General features: G+C 42.2%; 1 protein-coding gene across 1 annotated transcript in view; it reads left to right on the plus strand.

Annotated features, from left to right (window-relative positions):
• Positions 1-22058, plus strand: part of LOC128739631 (ankyrin-2-like) — a 168625-nt gene extending 146567 nt beyond the window's left edge. The window contains exons 18-20 of the mRNA XM_053835127.1: positions 20017-20079; positions 21850-21917; positions 22037-22058. Coding sequence (XP_053691102.1) covers positions 20017-20079; positions 21850-21917; positions 22037-22058 — 153 coding nt within the window. The remainder of the gene's footprint in view (positions 1-20016; positions 20080-21849; positions 21918-22036) is intronic.

Below are 22058 nucleotides of genomic sequence, written 5' to 3' on the forward strand. Positions count from 1 at the left end.
GTTTCACCAGTTACTGATGAAGCTAAGAAAATTGAAGTAGTCGAAGAAATCGTGACTGAGACCAAACTTGACGAGAAACCAGTTGAGGCAAAGGCTGTTTCACCAGTCAAGGAAGAAAAGCCTGCTGAAATTGAGAAACCAGTTTCACCAGTTACTGATGAAGCTAAGAAAATTGAAGTAGTCGAAGAAATCGTGACTGAGACCAAACTTGACGAGAAACCAGTTGAGGTAAAGGCTGTTTCACCAGTCAAGGAAGAAAAGCCTGCTGAAATTGAGAAACCAGTTTCACCAGTTACTGATGAAGCTAAGAAAATTGAAGTTGTCGAAGAAATCTTGACTGAGACCAAACTTGACGAGAAACCAGTTGAGGCAAAGGCTGTTTCACCAGCCAAGGAAGAAAAGCCTGAAGAAATTGAGAAACCAGTTTCACCAGTTACTGATGAAGCTAAGAAAATTGAAGTAGTCGAAGAAATCGTGACTGAGACCAAACTTGACGAGAAACCAGTTGAGGCAAAGGCTGTTTCACCAGCCAAGGAAGAAAAGCCTGAAGAAATTGAGAAACCAGTTTCACCAGTTACTGATGAAGCTAAGAAAATTGAAGTTGTCGAAGAAATCGTGACTGAGACCAAACTTGACGAGAAACCAGTTGAGGCAAAGGCTGTTTCACCAGCCAAGGAAGAAAAGCCACCAAAAAAGTCACCAGTTACTGATGAAGCTAAGAAAATTGAAGTAGTCGAAGAAATCGTGACTGAGACCAAACTTGAAGAGAAACCAGTTGAGGCAAAGGCTGTTTCACCAGTCAAGGAAGAAAAGCCTGCTGAAATTGAGAAACCAGTTTCACCAGTTACTGATGAAGCTAAGAAAATTGAAGTTGTCGAAGAAATCGTGACTGAGACCAAACTTGACGAGAAACCAGTTGAGGCAAAGGCTGTTTCACCAGTCAAGGTAGAAAAGCCTGAAGAAATTGAGAAACCAGTTTCACCAGTTACTGATGAAGCTAAGAAAATTGAAGTAGTCGAAGAAATCGTGACTGAGACCAAACTTGACGAGAAACCAGTTGAGGCAAAGGCTGTTTCACCAGTCAAGGAAGAAAAGCCTGCTGAAATTGAGAAACCAGTTTCACCAGTTACTGATGAAGCTAAGAAAATTGAAGTAGTCGAAGAAATCGTGACTGAGACCAAACTTGACGAGAAACCAGTTGAGGTAAAGGCTGTTTCACCAGTCAAGGAAGAAAAGCCTGCTGAAATTGAGAAACCAGTTTCACCAGTTACTGATGAAGCTAAGAAAATTGAAGCTGTCGAAGAAATCTTGACTGAGACCAAACTTGACGAGAAACCAGTTGAGGCAAAGGCTGTTTCACCAGTCGAGGAAGAAAAGCCTGCAGAAATTGAGAAACCAGTTTCACCAGTTACTGATGAAGCTAAGAAAATTGAAGTAGTCGAAGAAATCGTGACTGAGACCAAACTTGACGAGAAACCAGTTGAGGCAAAGGCTGTTTCACCAGTCAAGGAAGAAAAGCCTGCTGAAATTGAGAAACCAGTTTCACCAGTTACTGATGAAGCTAAGAAAATTGAAGTAGTCGAAGAAATCGTGACTGAGACCAAACTTGACGAGAAACCAGTTGAGGCAAAGGCTGTTTCACCAGCCAAGGAAGAAAAGCCTGAAGAAATTGAGAAACCAGTTTCACCAGTTACTGATGAAGCTAAGAAAATTGAAGTTGTCGAAGAAATCGTGACTGAGACCAAACTTGACGAGAAACCAGTTGAGGCAAAGGCTGTTTCACCAGCCAAGGAAGAAAAGCCACCAAAAAAGTCACCAGTTACTGATGAAGCTAAGAAAATTGAAGTAGTTGAAGAAATCGTGACTGAGACCAAACTTGACGAGAAACCAGTTGAGGCAAAGGCTGTTTCACCAATCGAGGAAGACAAGCCTGAAGAAATTGAGAAACCTGTTTCACCAGTTACTGATGAAGCTAAGGAAATTGAAGTAGTCGAAGAAATCGTGACTGAGACCAAACTTGACGAGAAACCAGTTGAGGCAAAGGCTGTTTCACCAGTCAAGGAAGAAAAGCCTGCTGAAATTGAGAAATCAGTTTCACCAGTTACTTATGAAGCTAAGAAAATTGAAGTAGTCGAAGAAATCGTGACTGAGACCAAACTTGACGAGAAACCAGTTGAGGCAAAGGCTGTTTCACCAGTCAAGGAAGAAAAGCCTGCTGAAATTGAGAAATCAGTTTCACCAGTTACTGATGAAGCTAAGAAAATTGAAGTTGTCGAAGAAATCGTGACTGAGACCAAACTTGACGAGAAACCAGTTGAGGCAAAGGCTGTTTCACCAGCCAAGGAAGAAAAGCCACCAAAAAAGTCACCAGTTACTGATGCAGCTAAGAAAATTGAAGTAGTCGAAGAAATCGTGACTGAGACCAAACTTGACGAGAAACCAGTTGAGGTAAAGGCTGTTTCACCAGCCGAAGAAGACAAGCCTGCAGAAATTGAGAAACCTGTTTCACCAGTTACTGATGAAGCTAAGGAAATTGAAGTAGTCGAAGAAATCGTGACTGAGACCAAACTTGACGAGAAACCAGTTGAGGCAAAGGCTGTTTCACCAGTCAAGGAAGAAAAGCCTGCTGAAATTGAGAAATCAGTTTCACCAGTTGCTGATGAAGCTAAGAAAATTGAAGTAGTCGAAGAAATCGTGACTGAGACCAAACTTGACGAGAAACCAGTTGAGGCAAAGGCTGTTTCACCAGTCAAGGAAGAAAAGCCTGCTGAAATCGAGAAACCAGTTTCACCAGTTACTGATGAAGCTAAGGAAATTGAAGTAGTCGAAGAAATCGTGACTGAGACCAAACTTGACGAGAAACCAGTTGAGGTAAAGGCTGTTTCACCAGCCAAGGAAGAAAAGCCTGCTGAAATTGAGAAATCAGTTTCACCAGTTACTGATGAAGCTAAGAAAATTGAAGTAGTCGAAGAAATCGTGACTGAGACCAAACTTGACGAGAAACCAGTTGAGGCAAAGGCTGTTTCACCAGCCAAGGAAGAAAGGCCTGCTGAAATTGAGAAACCAGTTTCACCAGTTACTGATGAAGCTAAGAAAATTGAAGTAGTTGAAGAAATCGTGACTGAGACCAAACTTGACGAGAAACCAGTTGAGGTAAAGGCTGTTTCACCAGTCAAGGAAGAAAAGCCTGCTGAAATCGAGAAACCAGTTTCACCAGTTACTGATGAAGCTAAGGAAATTGAAGTAGTCGAAGAAATCGTGACTGAGACCAAACTTGACGAGAAACCAGTTGAGGCAAAGGTTGTTTCACCAGTCAAGGAAGAAAAGCCTGCTGAAATTGAGAAACCAGTTTCACCAGTTACTGATGAAGCTAAGAAAATTGAAGTAGTCGAAGAAATCGTGACTGAGACCAAACTTGACGAGAAACCAGTTGAGGCAAAGGCTGTTTCACCAGCCAAGGAAGAAAAGCCTGAAGAAATTGAGAAACCAGTTTCACCAGTTACTGATGAAGCTAAGAAAATTGAAGTAGTCGAAGAAATCGTGACTGAGACCAAACTTGACGAGAAACCAGTTGAGGCAAAGGCTGTTTCACCAGCCAAGGAAGAAAAGCCTGCTGAAATTGAGAAACCAGTTTCACCAGTTACTGATGAAGCTAAGAAAATTGAAGTAGTCGAAGACATCGTGACTGAGACCAAACTTGACGAGAAACCAGTTGAGGTAAAGGGTGTTTCACCAGTCAAGGAAGAAAAGCCTGCCGAAATCGAGAAACCAGTTTCACCAGTTACTGATGAAGCTAAGGAAATTGAAGTAGTCGAAGAAATCGTGACTGAGACCAAACTTGACGAGAAACCAGTTGAGGCAAAGGCTGTTTCACCAATCGAGGAAGACAAGCCTGAAGAAATTGAGAAACCAGTTTCACCCGTTACTGATGAAGCTAAGAAAATTGAAGTTGTCGAAGAAATCGTGACTGAGACCAAACTTGACGAGAAGCTCGTAGAGGCAAAGGCAGTTTCACCAGTCAAGGAGGAAAAGCCTGCTGAAATTGAGAAACCAGTTTCACCAGTTACTGATGAAGCTAAGGAAATTGTAGTAGTCGAAGAAAGCGTGACTGAGACCAAACTTGACGAAAAACCAGTTGAGGTAAAGGCTGTTTCACCAGCCAAGGAAGAAAAGCCTGCTGAAATTGAGAAACCAGTTTCACCAGTTACTGATGAAGCTAAGAAAATTGAAGTAATCGAAGAAATCATGACTGAGACCAAACTTGACGAGAAGCTAGTTGAGGCAAAGGCTGTTTCACTAGTCGAGGAAGACAAGCCTGCTGAAATTGAGAAACCAGTTTCACCAGTTACTGATGAAGCTAAGGAAATTGATGTAGTCGAAGAAATCGTGACTGAGACCAAACTTGACGAGAAACCAGTTGAGGTAAAGGGTGTTTCACCAGTCAAGGAAGAAAAGCCTGCCGAAATCGAGAAACCAGTTTCACCAGTTACTGATGAAGCTAAGGAAATTGAAGTAGTCGAAGAAATCGTGACTGAGACCAAACTTGACGAGAAACCAGTTGAGGCAAAGGCTGTTTCACCAGTCAAGGAAGAAAAGCCTGCTGAAATCGAGAAACCAGTTTCACCAGTTACTGATGAAGCTAAGGAAATTGAAGTAGTCGAAGAAATCGTGACTGAGACCAAACTTGACGAGAAACCAGTTGAGGTAAAGGCTGTTTCACCAGCCAAGGAAGAAAAGCCTGCTGAAATTGAGAAATCAGTTTCACCAGTTACTGATGAAGCTAAGAAAATTGAAGTAGTCGAAGAAATCGTGACTGAGACCAAACTTGACGAGAAACCAGTTGAGGCAAAGGCTGTTTCACCAGCCAAGGAAGAAAGGCCTGCTGAAATTGAGAAACCAGTTTCACCAGTTACTGATGAAGCTAAGAAAATTGAAGTAGTTGAAGAAATCGTGACTGAGACCAAACTTGACGAGAAACCAGTTGAGGTAAAGGCTGTTTCACCAGTCAAGGAAGAAAAGCCTGCTGAAATTGAGAAACCAGTTTCACCAGTTACTGATGAAGCTAAGGAAATTGAAGTAGTCGAAGAAATCATGACTGAGACCAAACTTGACGAGAAACCAGTTGAGGCAAAGGCTGTTTCACTAGTCGAGGAAGACAAGCCTGCTGAAATTGAGAAACCAGTTTCACCAGTTACTGGTGAAGCTAAGGAAATTGATGTAGTCGAAGAAATCGTGACTGAGACCAAACTTGACGAGAAACCAGTTGAGGCAAAGGCTGTTTCACCAGTCGAGGAAGAAAAGCCTGAAGAAATTGAGAAACCAGTTTCACCAGTTACTGATGAAGCTAAGAAAATTGAAGTAGTCGAAGAAATCGTGACTGAGACCAAACTTGACGAGAAACCAGTTGAGGCAAAGGCTGTTTCACCAGTCAAGGAAGAAAAGCCTGCTGAAATTGAGAAACCAGTTTCACCAGTTACTGATGAAGCTAAGGAAATTGAAGTAGTCGAAGAAATCATGACTGAGACCAAACTTGACGAGAAACCAGTTGAGGCAAAGGCTGTTTCACTAGTCGAGGAAGATAAGCCTGCTGAAATTGAGAAACCAGTTTCACCAGTTACTGATGAAGCTAAGGAAATTGATGTAGTCGAAGAAATCGTGACTGAGACCAAACTTGACGAGAAACCAGTTGAGGCAAAGGCTGTTTCACCAGTCGAGGAAGACAAGCCTGAAGAAATTGAGAAACCAGTTTCACCAGTTACTGATGCAGCTAAGAAAATTGAAGTTGTCGAAGAAATCGTGACTGAGACCAAACTTGACGAGAAGCTCGTAGAGGCAAAGGCAGTTTCACCAATCAAGGAAGAAAAGCCTGCTGAAATTGAGAAACCAGTTTCTCCAGTTACTGTTGAAGCTAAGGAAATTGAAGTAGTCGAAGAAATCGTGACTGAGACCAAACTTGACGAGAAACCAGTTGAGGCAAAGGCTGTTTCACCAGTCAAGGAAGAAAAGCCTGCTGAAATTGAGAAACCAGTTTCACCAGTTACTGATGAAGCTAAGAAAATTGAAGTAGTCGAAGAAATCGTGACTGAGACCAAACTTGACGAGAAACCAGTTGAGGCAAAGGCTGTTTCACCAGCCAAGGAAGAAAAGCCTGCTGAAATTGAGAAACCAGTTTCACCAGTTACTGATGAAGCTAAGAAAATTGAAGTAGTCGAAGAAATCGTGACTGAGACCAAACTTGACGAGAAACCAGTTGAGGCAAAGGCTGTTTCACCAGTCAAGGAAGAAAAGCCTGCTGAAATTGAGAAACCAGTTTCACCAGTTACTGATGAAGCTAAGAAAATTGAAGTAGTCGAAGAAATCGTGACTGAGACCAAACTTGACGAGAAACCAGTTGAGGTAAAGGCTGTTTCACCAGCCAAGGAAGAAAAGCCTGCTGAAATTGAGAAACCAGTTTCACCAGTTACTGATGAAGCTAAGAAAATTGAAGTAGTCGAAGAAATCGTGACTGAGACCAAACTTGACGAGAAACCAGTTGAGGCAAAGGCTGTTTCACCAGTCAAGGAAGAAAAGCCTGCTGAAATTGAGAAACCAGTTTCACCAGTTACTGATGAAGCTAAGAAAATTGAAGTAGTCGAAGAAATCGTGACTGAGACCAAACTTGACGAGAAACCAGTTGAGGTAAAGGCTGTTTCACCAGCCAAGGAAGAAAAGCCTGCTGAAATTGAGAAACCAGTTTCACCAGTTACTGATGAAGCTAAGAAAATTGAAGTAGTCGAAGAAATCGTGACTGAGACCAAACTTGACGAGAAACCAGTTGAGGCAAAGGCTGTTTCACCAGTCAAGGAAGAAAAGCCTGCTGAAATCGAGAAACCAGTTTCACCAGTTACTGATGAAGCTAAGGAAATTGAAGTAGTCGAAGAAATCATGACTGAGACCAAACTTGACGAGAAACCAGTTGAGGCAAAGGCTGTTTCACCAGCCAAGGAAGAAAAGCCTGAAGAAATTGAGAAACCAGTTTCACCAGTTACTGATGAAGCTAAGAAAATTGAAGTAGTCGAAGAAATCGTGACTGAGACCAAACTTGACGAGAAACCAGTTGAGGCAAAGGCTGTTTCACCAGTCAAGGAAGAAAAGCCTGCTGAAATTGAGAAACCAGTTTCACCAGTTACTGATGAAGCTAAGAAAATTGAAGTAGTCGAAGAAATCGTGACTGAGACCAAACTTGACGAGAAACCAGTTGAGGCAAAGGCTGTTTCCCCAGCCAAAGAAGAAAAGCCTGAAGAAATTGAGAAACCAGTTTCACCAGTTACTGATGAAGCTAAGAAAATTGACGTAGTCGAAGAAATCGTGACTGAGACCAAACTTGACGAGAAACCAGTTGAGGCAAAGGCTGCTTCACCAGTCAAGGAAGAAAAGCCTGCTGAAATTGAGAAACCAGTTTCACCAGTTACTGATGAAGCTAAGGAAATTGAAGTAGTCGAAGAAATCGTGACTGAGACCAAACTTGACGAGAAACCAGTTGAGGTAAAGGCTGTTTCACCAGCCAAGGAAGACAAGTCTGCAGAAATTGAGAAACCAGTTTCACCAGTTACTGATGAAGCTAAGAAAATTGAAGTAGTTGAAGAAATCGTGACTGAGACCAAACTTGACGAGAAACCAGTTGAGGCAAAGGCTGTTTCACCAATCGAGGAAGACAAGCCTGAAGAAATTGAGAAACCAGTTTCACCAGTTACTGATGCAGCTAAGAAAATTGAAGTAGTTGAAGAAATCGTGACTGAGACCAAACTTGACGAGAAGCTCGTAGAGGCAAAGGCAGTTTCACCAATCAAGGAAGAAAAGCCTGCTGAAATTGAGAAACCAGTTTCACCAGTTACTGTTGAAGCTAAGAAAATTGAAGTAGTCGAAGAAATCGTGACTGAGACCAAACTTGACGAGAAACCAGTTGAGGCAAAGGCTGTTTCACCAGTCAAGGAAGAAAAGCCTGCTGAAATTGAGAAACCAGTTTCACCAGTTACTGATGAAGCTAAGAAAATTGAAGTAGTCGAAGAAATCGTGACTGAGACCAAACTTGACGAGAAACCAGTTGAGGCAAAGGCTGTTTCACCAACCAAGGAAGAAAAGCCTGCTGAAATTGAGAAACCAGTTTCACCAGTTACTGATGAAGCTAAGAAAATTGAAGTAGTCGAAGAAATCGTGACTGAGACCAAACTTGACGAGAAACCAGTTGAGGTAAAGGCTGTTTCACCAGCCAAGGAAGAAAAGCCTGCTGAAATTGAGAAACCAGTTTCACCAGTTACTGATGAAGCTAAGAAAATTGAAGTAGTCGAAGAAATCGTGACTGAGACCAAACTTGACGAGAAACCAGTTGAGGCAAAGGCTGTTTCACCAGTCAAGGAAGAAAAGCCTGCTGAAATTGAGAAACCAGTTTCACCAGTTACTGATGAAGCTAAGAAAATTGAAGTAGTCGAAGAAATCGTGACTGAGACCAAACTTGACGAGAAACCAGTTGAGGCAAAGGCTGTTTCACCAGTCAAGGAAGAAAAGCCTGCTGAAATCGAGAAACCAGTTTCACCAGTTACTGATGAAGCTAAGGAAATTGAAGTAGTCGAAGATATCGTGACTGAGACCAAACTTGACGAGAAACCAATTGAGGCAAAGGCTGTTTCACCAGTCAAGGAAGAAAAGCCTGCTGAAATCGAGAAACCAGTTTCACCAGTTACTGATGAAGCTAAGGAAATTGAAGTAGTCGAAGAAATCGTGACTGAGACCAAACTTGACGAGAAACCAGTTGAGGCAAAGGCTGTTTCACCAGTCAAGGAAGAAAAGCCTGCTGAAATTGAGAAACCAGTTTCACCAGTTACTGATGAAGCTAAGAAAATTGAAGTAGTCGAAGAAATCGTGACTGAGACCAAACTTGACGAGAAACCAGTTGAGGCAAAGGCTGTTTCACCAGTCAAGGAAGAAAAGCCTGCTGAAATTGAGAAACCAGTTTCACCAGTTACTGATGAAGCTAAGAAAATTGAAGTAGTCGAAGAAATCGTGACTGAGACCAAACTTGACGAGAAACCAGTTGAGGCAAAGGCAGTTTCACCAGTCAAGGAAGAAAAGCCTGCTGAAATCGAGAAACCAGTTTCACCAGTTACTGATGAAGCTAAGGAAATTGAAGTAGTCGAAGAAATCGTGACTGAGACCAAACTTGACGAGAAACCAGTTGAGGCAAAGGCTGTTTCACCAATCGTGGAAGACAAGCCTGCAGAAATTGAGAAACCAGTTTCACCAGTTACTGATGAAGCTAAGAAAATTGAAGTTGTCGAAGAAATCGTGACTGAGACCAAACTTGACGAGAAGCTCGTAGAGGCAAAGGCAGTTTCACCAGTCAAGGAGGAAAAGCCTGCTGAAATTGAGAAACCAGTTTCACCAGTTACTGATGAAGCTAAGGAAATTGAAGTAGTCGAAGAAATCGTGACTGAGACCAAACTTGACGAGAAACCAGTTGAGGCAAAGGCTGTTTCACCAATCGTGGAAGAAAAGCCTGAAAAAATTGAGAAACCAGTTTCACCAGTTACTGATGAAGCTAAGAAAATTGAAATTGTCGAAGAAATCGTGACTGAGACCAAACTTGACGAGAAACCAGTTGAGGCAAAGGCTGTTTCACCAGCCAAGGAAGAAAAGCCTGCTGAAATTGAGAAACCAGTTTCACCAGTTACTGATGAAGCTAAGAAAATTGAAGTAGTCGAAGAAATCGTGACTGAGACCAAACTTGACGAGAAACCAGTTGAAGAAAAGGCTGTTTCACCAGCCAAGGAAGAAAAGCCTGCTGAAATCGAGAAACCAGTTTCACCAGTTACTGATGAAGCTAAGGAAATTGAAGTAGTCGAAGAAATCATGACTGAGACCAAACTTGACGAGAAACCAGTTGAGGCAAAGGCTGTTTCACCAGTCAAGGAAGAAAAGCCTGCTGAAATTGAGAAACCAGTTTCACCAGTTACTGATGAAGCTAAGAAAATTGAAGTAGTCGAAGAAATCGTGACTGAGACCAAACTTGACGAGAAACCAGTTGAGGCAAAGGCTGTTTCACCAGTCGAGGAAGACAAGCCTGAAGAAATTGAGAAACCAGTTTCACCAGTTACTGATGAAGCTAAGAAAATTGAAATTGTCGAAGAAATCGTGACTGAGATCAAACTTGACGAGAAGCTAGTTGAGGCAAAGGCTATTTCACCAGTCAAGGAAGAAAAGCCTGCTGAAATCAAGAAACCAGTTTTACCAGTTACTGATGAAGCTAAGGAAATTGAAGTAGTCGAAGAAATCATGACTGAGACCAAACTTGACGAGAAACCAGTTGAGGCAAAGGCTGTTTCCCCAGCCAAAGAAGAAAAGCCTGAAGAAATTGAGAAACCAGTTTCACCAGTTACTGATGAAGCTAACAAAATTGAAATTATCGAAGAAATCGTGACTGAGATCAAACTTGACGAGAAGCTAGTTGAGGCAAAGGCTGTTTCACCAGTCAAGGAAGAAAAGCCTGCTGAAATCAAGAAACCAGTTTCACCAGTTACTGATGAAGCTAAGGAAATTGAAGTAGTCGAAGAAATCATGACTGAGACCAAACTTAACGAGAAACCAGTTGATGCAAAGGCTGTTTCACCAGCCAAGGAAGAAAAGCCTGAAGAAATTGAGAAACCAGTTTCACCAGTTACTGATGAAGCTAAGAAAATTGACGTAGTCGAAGAAATCGTGACTGAGACCAAACTTGACGAGAAACCAGTTGAGGCAAAGGCTGTTTCACCAGTCAAGGAAGAAAAGCCTGCTGAAATTGAGAAACCAGTTTCACCAGTTACTGATGAAGCTAAGGAAATTGAAGTAGTCGAAGAAATCGTGACTGAGACCAAACTTGACGAGAAACCAGTTGAGGCAAAGGCTGTTTCACCAGTCAAGGAAGAAAAGCCTGCTGAAATTGAGAAACCAGTTTCACCAGTTACTGATGAAGCTAAGAAAATTGACGTAGTCGAAGAAATCGTGACTGAGACCAAACTTGACGAGAAACCAGTTGAGGCAAAGGCTGTTTCACCAGTCAAGGAAGAAAAGCCTGCAGAAATTGAGAAACCAGTTTCACCAGTTACTGATGAAGCTAAGAAAATTGAAGTAGTTGAAGAAATCGTGACTGAGACCAAACTTGACGAGAAACCAGTTGAGGCAAAGGCTGTTTCACCAATCGAGGAAGACAAGCCTGAAGAAATTGAGAAACCAGTTTCACCAGTTACTGATGCAGCTAAGAAAATTGAAGTAGTTGAAGAAATCGTGACTGAGACCAAACTTGACGAGAAGCTCGTAGAGGCAAAGGCAGTTTCACCAATCAAGGAAGAAAAGCCTGCTGAAATTGAGAAACCAGTTTCACCAGTTACTGTTGAAGCTAAGGAAATTGAAGTAGTCGAAGAAATCGTGACTGAGACCAAACTTGACGAGAAACCAGTTGAGGCAAAGGCTGTTTCACCAGTCAAGGAAGAAAAGCCTGCTGAAATTGAGAAACCAGTTTCACCAGTTACTGATGAAGCTAAGAAAATTGAAGTAGTCGAAGAAATCGTGACTGAGACCAAACTTGACGAGAAACCAGTTGAGGCAAAGGCTGTTTCACCAGCCAAGGAAGAAAAGCCTGCTGAAATTGAGAAACCAGTTTCACCAGTTACTGATGAAGCTAAGAAAATTGAAGTAGTCGAAGAAATCGTGACTGAGACCAAACTTGACGAGAAACCAGTTGAGGTAAAGGCTGTTTCACCAGCCAAGGAAGAAAAGCCTGCTGAAATTGAGAAACCAGTTTCACCAGTTACTGATGAAGCTAAGAAAATTGAAGTAGTCGAAGAAATCGTGACTGAGACCAAACTTGACGAGAAACCAGTTGAGGCAAAGGCTGTTTCACCAGTCAAGGAAGAAAAGCCTGCTGAAATTGAGAAACCAGTTTCACCAGTTACTGATGAAGCTAAGAAAATTGAAGTAGTCGAAGAAATCGTGACTGAGACCAAACTTGACGAGAAACCAGTTGAGGCAAAGGCTGTTTCACCAGTCAAGGAAGAAAAGCCTGCTGAAATCGAGAAACCAGTTTCACCAGTTACTGATGAAGCTAAGGAAATTGAAGTAGTCGAAGAAATCGTGACTGAGACCAAACTTGACGAGAAACCAGTTGAGGCAAAGGCTGTTTCACCAGTCAAGGAAGAAAAGCCTGCTGAAATCGAGAAACCAGTTTCACCAGTTACTGATGAAGCTAAGGAAATTGAAGTAGTCGAAGAAATCGTGACTGAGACCAAACTTGACGAGAAACCAGTTGAGGCAAAGGCTGTTTCACCAGTCAAGGAAGAAAAGCCTGCTGAAATTGAGAAACCAGTTTCACCAGTTACTGATGAAGCTAAGAAAATTGAAGTAGTCGAAGAAATCGTGACTGAGACCAAACTTGACGAGAAACCAGTTGAGGCAAAGGCTGTTTCACCAGTCAAGGAAGAAAAGCCTGCTGAAATTGAGAAACCAGTTTCACCAGTTACTGATGAAGCTAAGAAAATTGAAGTAGTCGAAGAAATCGTGACTGAGACCAAACTTGACGAGAAACCAGTTGAGGCAAAGGCAGTTTCACCAGTCAAGGAAGAAAAGCCTGCTGAAATCGAGAAACCAGTTTCACCAGTTACTGATGAAGCTAAGGAAATTGAAGTAGTCGAAGAAATCGTGACTGAGACCAAACTTGACGAGAAACCAGTTGAGGCAAAGGCTGTTTCACCAATCGTGGAAGACAAGCCTGAAGAAATTGAGAAACCAGTTTCACCAGTTACTGATGAAGCTAAGAAAAATGAAGTTGTCGAAGAAATCGTGACTGAGACCAAACTTGACGAGAAGCTAGTTGAGGCAAAGGCTGTTTCACCAGCCAAGGAAGAAAAGCCTGCAGAAATCGAGAAACTAGTTTCGCCAGTTACTGATGAAGCTAAGGAAATTGAAGTAGTCGAAGAAATCATGACTGAGACCAAACTTGACGAGAAACCAGTTGAGGCAAAGGCTGTTTCACCAATCGTGGAAGACAAGCCTGAAGAAATTGAGAAACCAGTTTCACCAGTTACTGATGAAGCTAAGAAAATTGAAGTTGTCGAAGAAATCGTGACTGAGACCAAACTTGACGAGAAGCTCGTAGAGGCAAAGGCAGTTTCACCAGTCAAGGAGGAAAAGCCTGCTGAAATTGAGAAACCAGTTTCACCAGTTACTGATGAAGCTAAGGAAATTGAAGTAGTCGAAGAAATCGTGACTGAGACCAAACTTGACGAGAAACCAGTTGAGACAAAGGCTGTTTCACCAGTCAAGGAAGAAAAGCCTGCTGAAATCGAGAAACCAGTTTCACCAGTTACTGATGAAGCTAAGGAAATTGAAGTAGTCGAAGAAATCGTGACTGAGACCAAACTTGACGAGAAACCAGTTGAGGCAAAGGCTGTTTCACCAATCGTGGAAGACAAGCCTGAAGAAATTGAGAAACCAGTTTCACCAGTTACTGATGAAGCTAAGAAAATTGAAGTTGTCGAAGAAATCGTGACTGAGACCAAACTTGACGAGAAGCTCGTAGAGGCAAAGGCAGTTTCACCAGTCAAGGAGGAAAAGCCTGCTGAAATTGAGAAACCAGTTTCACCAGTTACTGATGAAGCTAAGGAAATTGAAGTAGTCGAAGAAATCGTGACTGAGACCAAACTTGACGAGAAACCAGTTGAGGCAAAGGCTGTTTCACCAGTCAAGGAAGAAAAGCCTGCTGAAATTGAGAAACCAGTTTCACCAGTTACTGATGAAGCTAAGAAAATTGAAGTAGTCGAAGAAATCGTGACTGAGACCAAACTTGACGAGAAACCAGTTGAGGCAAAGGCTGTTTCACCAGCCAAGGAAGAAAAGCCTGCTGAAATTGAGAAACCAGTTTCACCAGTTACTGATGAAGCTAAGAAAATTGAAGTAGTCGAAGAAATCGTGACTGAGACCAAACTTGACGAGAAACCAGTTGAGGTAAAGGCTGTTTCACCAGCCAAGGAAGAAAAGCCTGCTGAAATTGAGAAACCAGTTTCACCAGTTACTGATGAAGCTAAGAAAATTGAAGTAGTCGAAGAAATCGTGACTGAGACCAAACTTGACGAGAAACCAGTTGAGGCAAAGGCTGTTTCACCAGTCAAGGAAGAAAAGCCTGCTGAAATTGAGAAACCAGTTTCACCAGTTACTGATGAAGCTAAGAAAATTGAAGTAGTCGAAGAAATCGTGACTGAGACCAAACTTGACGAGAAACCAGTTGAGGCAAAGGCTGTTTCACCAGTCAAGGAAGAAAAGCCTGCTGAAATCGAGAAACCAGTTTCACCAGTTACTGATGAAGCTAAGGAAATTGAAGTAGTCGAAGAAATCGTGACTGAGACCAAACTTGACGAGAAACCAGTTGAGGCAAAGGCTGTTTCACCAATCGTGGAAGACAAGCCTGAAGAAATTGAGAAACCAGTTTCACCAGTTACTGATGAAGCTAAGAAAATTGAAGTTGTCGAAGAAATCGTGACTGAGACCAAACTTGACGAGAAGCTAGTTGAGGCAAAGGCTGTTTCACCAGCCAAGGAAGAAAAGCCTGCAGAAATCGAGAAACTAGTTTCGCCAGTTACTGATGAAGCTAAGGAAATTGAAGTAGTCGAAGAAATCATGACTGAGACCAAACTTGACGAGAAACCAGTTGAGGCAAAGGCTGTTTCACCAATCGTGGAAGACAAGCCTGAAGAAATTGAGAAACCAGTTTCACCAGTTACTGATGAAGCTAAGAAAATTGAAGTTGTCGAAGAAATCGTGACTGAGACCAAACTTGACGAGAAGCTCGTAGAGGCAAAGGCAGTTTCACCAGTCAAGGAGGAAAAGCCTGCTGAAATTGAGAAACCAGTTTCACCAGTTACTGATGAAGCTAAGGAAATTGAAGTAGTCGAAGAAATCGTGACTGAGACAAAACTTGACGAGAAACCAGTTGAGACAAAGGCTGTTTCACCAGTCAAGGAAGAAAAGCCTGCTGAAATCGAGAAACCAGTTTCACCAGTTACTGATGAAGCTAAGGAAATTGAAGTAGTCGAAGAAATCGTGACTGAGACCAAACTTGACGAGAAACCAGTTGAGGCAAAGGCTGTTTCACCAATCGTGGAAGACAAGCCTGAAGAAATTGAGAAACCAGTTTCACCAGTTACTGATGAAGCTAAGAAAATTGAAGTTGTCGAAGAAATCGTGACTGAGACCAAACTTGACGAGAAGCTCGTAGAGGCAAAGGCAGTTTCACCAGTCAAGGAGGAAAAGCCTGCTGAAATTGAGAAACCAGTTTCACCAGTTACTGATGAAGCTAAGGAAATTGAAGTAGTCGAAGAAATCGTGACTGAGACCAAACTTGACGAGAAACCAGTTGAGACAAAGGCTGTTTCACCAGTCAAGGAAGAAAAGCCTGCTGAAATCGAGAAACCAGTTTCACCAGTTACTGATGAAGCTAAGGAAATTGAAGTAGTCGAAGAAACCGTGACTGAGACCAAACTTGACGAGAAACCAGTTGAGGCAAAGGCTGTTTCACCAATCGTGGAAGAAAAGCCTGAAAAAATTGAGAAACCAGTTTCACCAGTTACTGATGAAGCTAAGGAAATTGAAGTAGTCGAAGAAATCGTGACTGAGACCAAACTTGACGAGAAACCAGTTGAGGCAAAGGCTGTTTCACCAGTCAAGGAAGAAAAGCCTGCTGAAATTGAGAAACCAGTTTCACCAGTTACTGATGAAGCTAAGAAAATTGAAGTAGTCGAAGAAATCGTGACTGAGACCAAACTTGACGAGAAACCAGTTGAAGAAAAGGCTGTTTCACCAGCCAAGGAAGAAAAGCCTGCTGAAATCGAGAAACCAGTTTCACCAGTTACTGATGAAGCTAAGGAAATTGAAGTAGTCGAAGAAATCGTGACTGAGACCAAACTTGACGAGAAACCAGTTGAAGAAAAGGCTGTTTCACCAGCCAAGGAAGAAAAGCCTGCTGAAATCGAGAAACCAGTTTCACCAGTTACTGATGAAGCTAAGAAAATTGAAGTAGTCGAAGAAATCGTGACTGAGACCAAACTTGACGAGAAACCAGTTGAAGAAAAGGCTGTTTCACCAGTCAAGGAAGAAAAGCCTGCTGAAATCGAGAAACCAGTTTCACCAGTTACTGATGAAGCTAAGGAAATTGAAGTAGTCGAAGAAATCGTGACTGAGACCAAACTTGACGAGAAACCAGTTGAGGCAAAGGCTGTTTCACCAATCGTGGAAGAAAAGCCTGAAAAAATTGAGAAACCAGTTTCACCAGTTACTGATGAAGCTAAGGAAATTGAAGTAGTCGAAGAAATCGTGACTGAGACCAAACTTGACGAGAAACCAGTTGAGGCAAAGGCTGTTTCACCAATCGTGGAAGACAAGCCTGAAGAAATTGAGAAACCAGTTTCACCAGTTACTGATGAAGCTAAGAAAATTGAAGTTGTCGAAGAAATCGTGACTGAGACCAAACTTGACGAGAAGCTCGTAGAGGCAAAGGCAGTTTCACCAGTCAAGGAGGAAAAGCCTGCTGAAATTGAGAAACCAGTTTCACCAGTTACTGATGAAGCTAAGGAAATTGAAGTAGTCGAAGAAATCGTGACTGAGACCAAACTTGACGAGAAACCAGTTGAGACAAAGGCTGTTTCACCAGTCAAGGAAGAAAAGCCTGCTGAAATCGAGAAACCAGTTTCACCAGTTACTGATGAAGCTAAGGAAATTGAAGTAGTCGAAGAAATCGTGACTGAGACCAAACTTGACGAGAAACCAGTTGAGGCAAAGGCTGTTTCACCAATCGTGGAAGAAAAGCCTGAAAAAATTGAGAAACCAGTTTCACCAGTTACTGATGAAGCTAAGAAAATTGAAGTAGTCGAAGAAATCGTGACTGAGACCAAACTTGACGAGAAACCAGTTGAGACAAAGGCTGTTTCACCAGCCAAGGAAGAAAAGCCTGCTGAAATTGAGAAACCAGTTTCACCAGTTACTGATGAAGCTAAGGAAATTGAAGTTGTCGAAGAAATCGTGACTGAGACCAATCTTGACGAGAAACCAGTTGAGGCAAAGGCTGTTTCACCAGTCAAGGAAGAAAAGCCTGAAGAAATTGAGAAACCAGTTTCACCAGTTACTGATGAAGCTAAGGAAATTGAAGTTGTCGAAGAAATCGTGACTGAGACCAAACTTGATGAGAAACCAGTTGAGGCAAAGGCTGTTTCACCAGGCAAGGAAGAAAAGCCTACTGAAATTGAGAAACCAGTTTCACCAGTTACTGATGAAGCTAAGGAAATTGAAGTTGTCGAAGAAATCGTGACTGAGACCAAACTTGATGAGAAACCAGTTGAGGCAAAGGCTGTTTCACCAGGCAAGGAAGAAAAGCCTACTGAAATTGAGAAACCAGTTTCACCAGTTACTGATGAAGCTAGGGAAATTGAAGTAGTCGAAGAAATCGTGACTGAGACCAAACTTGACGAGAAACCAGTTGAGGCAAAGGCTGTTTCACCAGCCAAGGAAGAAAAGCCTGCTGAAATTGAGAAACCAGTTTCACCAGTTACTGATGAAGCTAAGAAAATTGAAGTAGTCGAAGAAATCGTGACTGAGACCAAACTTGACGAGAAACCAGTTGAGGCCAAGGCTGTTTCACCAGCCAAGGAAGAAAAGCCTGCTGAAATTGAGAAACCAGTTTCACCAGTTACTGATGAAGCTAAGAAAATTGAAGTAGTCGAAGAAATCGTGACTGAGACCAAACTTGACGAGAAACCAGTTGAAGAAAAGGCTGTTTCACCAGCCAAGGAAGAAAAGCCTGCTGAAATCGAGAAACCAGTTTCACCAGTTACTGATGAAGCTAAGAAAATTGAAGTTGTCGAAGAAATCGTGACTGAGACCAAACTTGATGAGAAGCTAGTTGAGGCAAAGGCTGTTTCACCAGGCAAGGAAGAAAAGCCTACTGAAATTGAGAAACCAGTTTCACCAGTTACTGATGAAGCTAAGGAAATTGAAGTTGTCGAAGAAATCGTGACTGAGACCAAACTTGACGAGAAACCAGTTGAGGCAAAGGCTGTTTCACCAGTCGAGGAAGACAAGCCTGCAGAAATTGAGAAACCAGTTTCACCAGTTACTGATGAAGCTAAGGAAATTGAAGTAGTCGAAGAAATCGAGACTGAGACCAATCTTGACGAGAAACCAGTTGAGGCAAAGGCTGCTTCACCAGTCAAGGAAGAAAAGCCTGCTGAAATCGAGAAACCAGTTTCACCAGTTACTGATGAAGCTAAGAAAATTGAAGTAGTCGAAGAAATCGTGACTGAGACCAAACTTGGCAAGAAACCAGTTGAGGCAAAGACTGTTTCACCAGTCGAGGAAGAAAAGCCTGCAGAAATTGAGAAACCAGTTTCATCAGTTACTGATGAAACTAAGAAAATTGAAGTTGTCGAAGAAATCGTGACTGAGACTAAACTTGATGAGAAACCAGTTGAGGCAAAGGCTGTTTCACCAGCCAAGGAAGAAAAGCCTGCTGAAATTGAGAAACCAGTTTCACCAGTCAAGGAAGACAAGCCAGTCAAAGAAGACAAGCCTGCTGAAATTGAGAAACCAGTTTCACCAGTTACTGATGAAGCTAAGAAAATTGAAGTTGTCGAAGAAATCGTGACTGAGACCAAAGTTGACGAGAAGCTAGTTGAGGCAAAGGCTGTTTCACCAGTCAAGGAAGAAAAGCCTGCTGAAATCGAAAAACCAGTTTCACCAGTTACTGATGAAGCTAAGAAAATTGAAGTAGTCGAAGAAATCGTGACTGAGACCAAACTTGACGAGAAACCAGTTGAAGAAAAGGCTGTTTCACCAGCCAAGAAAGAAAAGCCTGGTGAAATTGAGAAACCAGTTTCACCAGTTACTGATGAAGCTAAGGAAATTGAAGTTGTCGAAGAAATCGTGACTGAGACCAAACTTGACGAGAAACCAGTTGAGGCAAAGGCTGCTTCACCAGTCAAGGAAGAAAAGCCTGCTGAAATCGAGAAACCAGTTTCACCAGTTACTGATGAAGCTAAGAAAATTGAAGTAGTCGAAGAAACCGTGACTGAGACCAAACTTGACGAGAAACCAGTTGAAGAAAAGGCTGTTTCACCAGCCAAGAAAGAAAAGCCTGCTGAAATTGAGAAACCAGTTTCACCAGTTACTGATGAAGCTAAGGAAATTGAAGTTGTCGAAGAAATCGTGACTGAGACCAAACTTGACGAGAAACCAGTTGAGGCAAAGGCTGCTTCACCAGTCAAGGAAGAAAAGCCTGCTGAAATCGAGAAACCAGTTTCACCAGTTACTGATGAAGCTAAGAAAATTGAAGTAGTCGAAGAAATCGTGACTGAGACCAAACTTGGCAAGAAACCAGTTGAGGCAAAGACTGTTTCACCAGTCGAGGAAGAAAAGCCTGCAGAAATTGAGAAACCAGTTTCATCAGTTACTGATGAAGCTAAGAAAATTGAAGTTGTCGAAGAAATCGTGACTGAGACTAAACTTGATGAGAAACCAGTTGAGGCAAAGGCTGTTTCACCAGCCAAGGAAGAAAAGCCTGCTGAAATTGAGAAACCAGTTTCACCAGTCAAGGAAGACAAGCCAGTCAAAGAAGACAAGCCTGCTGAAATTGAGAAACCAGTTTCACCAATTACTGATGAAGCTAAGAAAATTGAAGTTGTCGAAGAAATCGTGACTGAGACCAAAGTTGACGAGAAGCTAGTTGAGGCAAAGGCTGTTTCACCAGTCGAGGAAGACAAGCCAGTCAAAGAAGACAAGCCTGCTGAAATTGAGAAACCAGTTTCACCAGTTACTGATGAAGCTAAAAAAATTGAAGTTGTCGAAGAAATCGTGACTGAGACCAAACTTGACGAGAAACCGGTTGAGGCAAAGGCTGTTTCACCAGCCAAGGAAGAAAAGCCTACTGAAATTGAGAAACCAGTTTCACCAGTTACTGATGAAGCTAAGAAAATTGAAGTAGTCGAAGAAATCGTGACTGAGACCAAAGTTGACGAGAAGCTAGTTGAAGCAAAGGCTGTTTCACCAGTCGAGGAAGAAAAGCCTGCAGAAATTGAGAAACCAGTTTCACCAGTTACTGATGAAGCTAAGAAAATTGAAGTTGTCGAAGAAACCGTGACTGAGACCAAACTTGATGAGAAACCAGTTGAGGCAAAGGCTGTTTCACCAGCCAAGGAAGAAAAGCCTGCTGAAATTGAGAAACCAGTTTCACCAGTTACTGATGAAGCTAAGAAAATTGAAGTTGTCGAAGAAATCGTGACTGAGACCAAACTTGATGAGAAGCTAGTTGAGGCAAAGGCTGTTTCACCAGGCAAGGAAGAAAAGCCTACTGAAATTGAGAAACCAGTTTCACCAGTTACTGATGAAGCTAAGAAAATTGAAGTTGTCGAAGAAACCGTGACTGAGACCAAACTTGATGAGAAGCTAGTTGAGGCAAAGGCTGTTTCACCAGGTAAGGAAGAAAAGCCTGCAGAAATTGAGAAACCAGTTTCACCAGTTACTGAAGAAGCTAAGAAAATTGAAGTAGTCGAAGAAATCGTGACTGAGACCAAACTTGACGAGAAACCAGTTGAGGCAAAGGCTGTTTCACCAGTCAAGGAAGAAAAGCCTGCTGAAATTGAGAAACCAGTTTCACCAGTTACTGTTGAAGCTAAGGAAATTGAAGTAGTCGAAGAAATCGTGACTGAGACCAAAGTTGACGAGAAGCTAGTTGAAGCAAAGGCTGTTTCACCAGCCGAGGAAGAAAAGCCTGCAGAAATTGAGAAACCAGTTTCACCAGTTACTGATGAAGCTAAGAAAATTGAAGTTGTCGAAGAAATCGTGACTGAGACCAAACTTGACGAGAAACCGGTTGAGGCAAAGGCTGTTTCACCAGCCAAGGAAGAAAAGCCTACTGACATTGAGAAACCAGTTTCACCAGTTACTGATGAAGCTAAGAAAATTGAAGTAGTCGAAGAAATCGTGACTGAGACCAAAGTTGACGAGAAGCTAGTTGAAGCAAAGGCTGTTTCACCAGCCGAGGAAGAAAAGCCTGCAGAAATTGAGAAACCAGTTTCACCAGTTACTGATGAAGCTAAGAAAATTGAAGTTGTCGAAGAAATCGTGACTGAGACCAAACTTGACAAGAAACCAGTTGAGGCAAAGGCTGTTTCACCAGTCAAGGAAGAAAAGCCTGCTGAAATCGAGAAACCAGTTTCACCAGTTACTGATGAAGCTAAGAAAATTGAAGTAGTCGAAGAAATCGTGACTGAGACCAAACTTGACAAGAAACCAGTTGAGGCAAAGGCTGTTTCACCAGTCGAGGAAGAAAAGCCTGCAGAAATTGAGAAACCAGTTTCATCAGTTACTGATGAAGCTAAGAAAATTGAAGTTGTCGAAGAAATCGTGACTGAGACCAAAGTTGACGAGAAGCTAGTTGAGGCAAAGGCTGTTTCACCAGTCGAGGAAGACAAGCCAGTCAAAGAAGACAAGCCTGCTGAAATTGAGAAACCAGTTTCACCAGTTACTGATGAAGCTAAAAAAATTGAAGTTGTCGAAGAAATCGTGACTGAGACCAAACTTGACGAGAAACCGGTTGAGGCAAAGGCTGTTTCACCAGCCAAGGAAGAAAAGCCTACTGAAATTGAGAAACCAGTTTCACCAATTACTGATGAAGCTAAGAAAATTGAAGTTTTCGAAGAAATCGTGACTGAGACCAAACTTGACGAGAAACCAGTTGAGGCAAAGGCTGTTTCATCAGTCAAGGAAGAAAAGCCTACTGAAATTGAGAAACCAGTTTCACCAGTTACTGATGAAGCTAAGAAAATTGAAGTAGTCAAAGAAATCGTGCCTGAGACCAAACTTGACGAGAAGCTAGTTGAGGCAAAGGCTGTTTCACCAGTCAAGGAAGACAAGCCAGTCAAAGAAGACAAGCCAGCTGAAATTGAGAAACCAGTTTCACCAGTTACTGATGAAGCTAAGAAAATTGAAGTTGTCGAAGAAATCGTGACTAA

Source organism: Sabethes cyaneus, chromosome 3, assembly GCF_943734655.1.
Source record: "Sabethes cyaneus chromosome 3, idSabCyanKW18_F2, whole genome shotgun sequence".
NCBI classification, from domain to species: Eukaryota; Metazoa; Arthropoda; class Insecta; order Diptera; family Culicidae; genus Sabethes; species Sabethes cyaneus.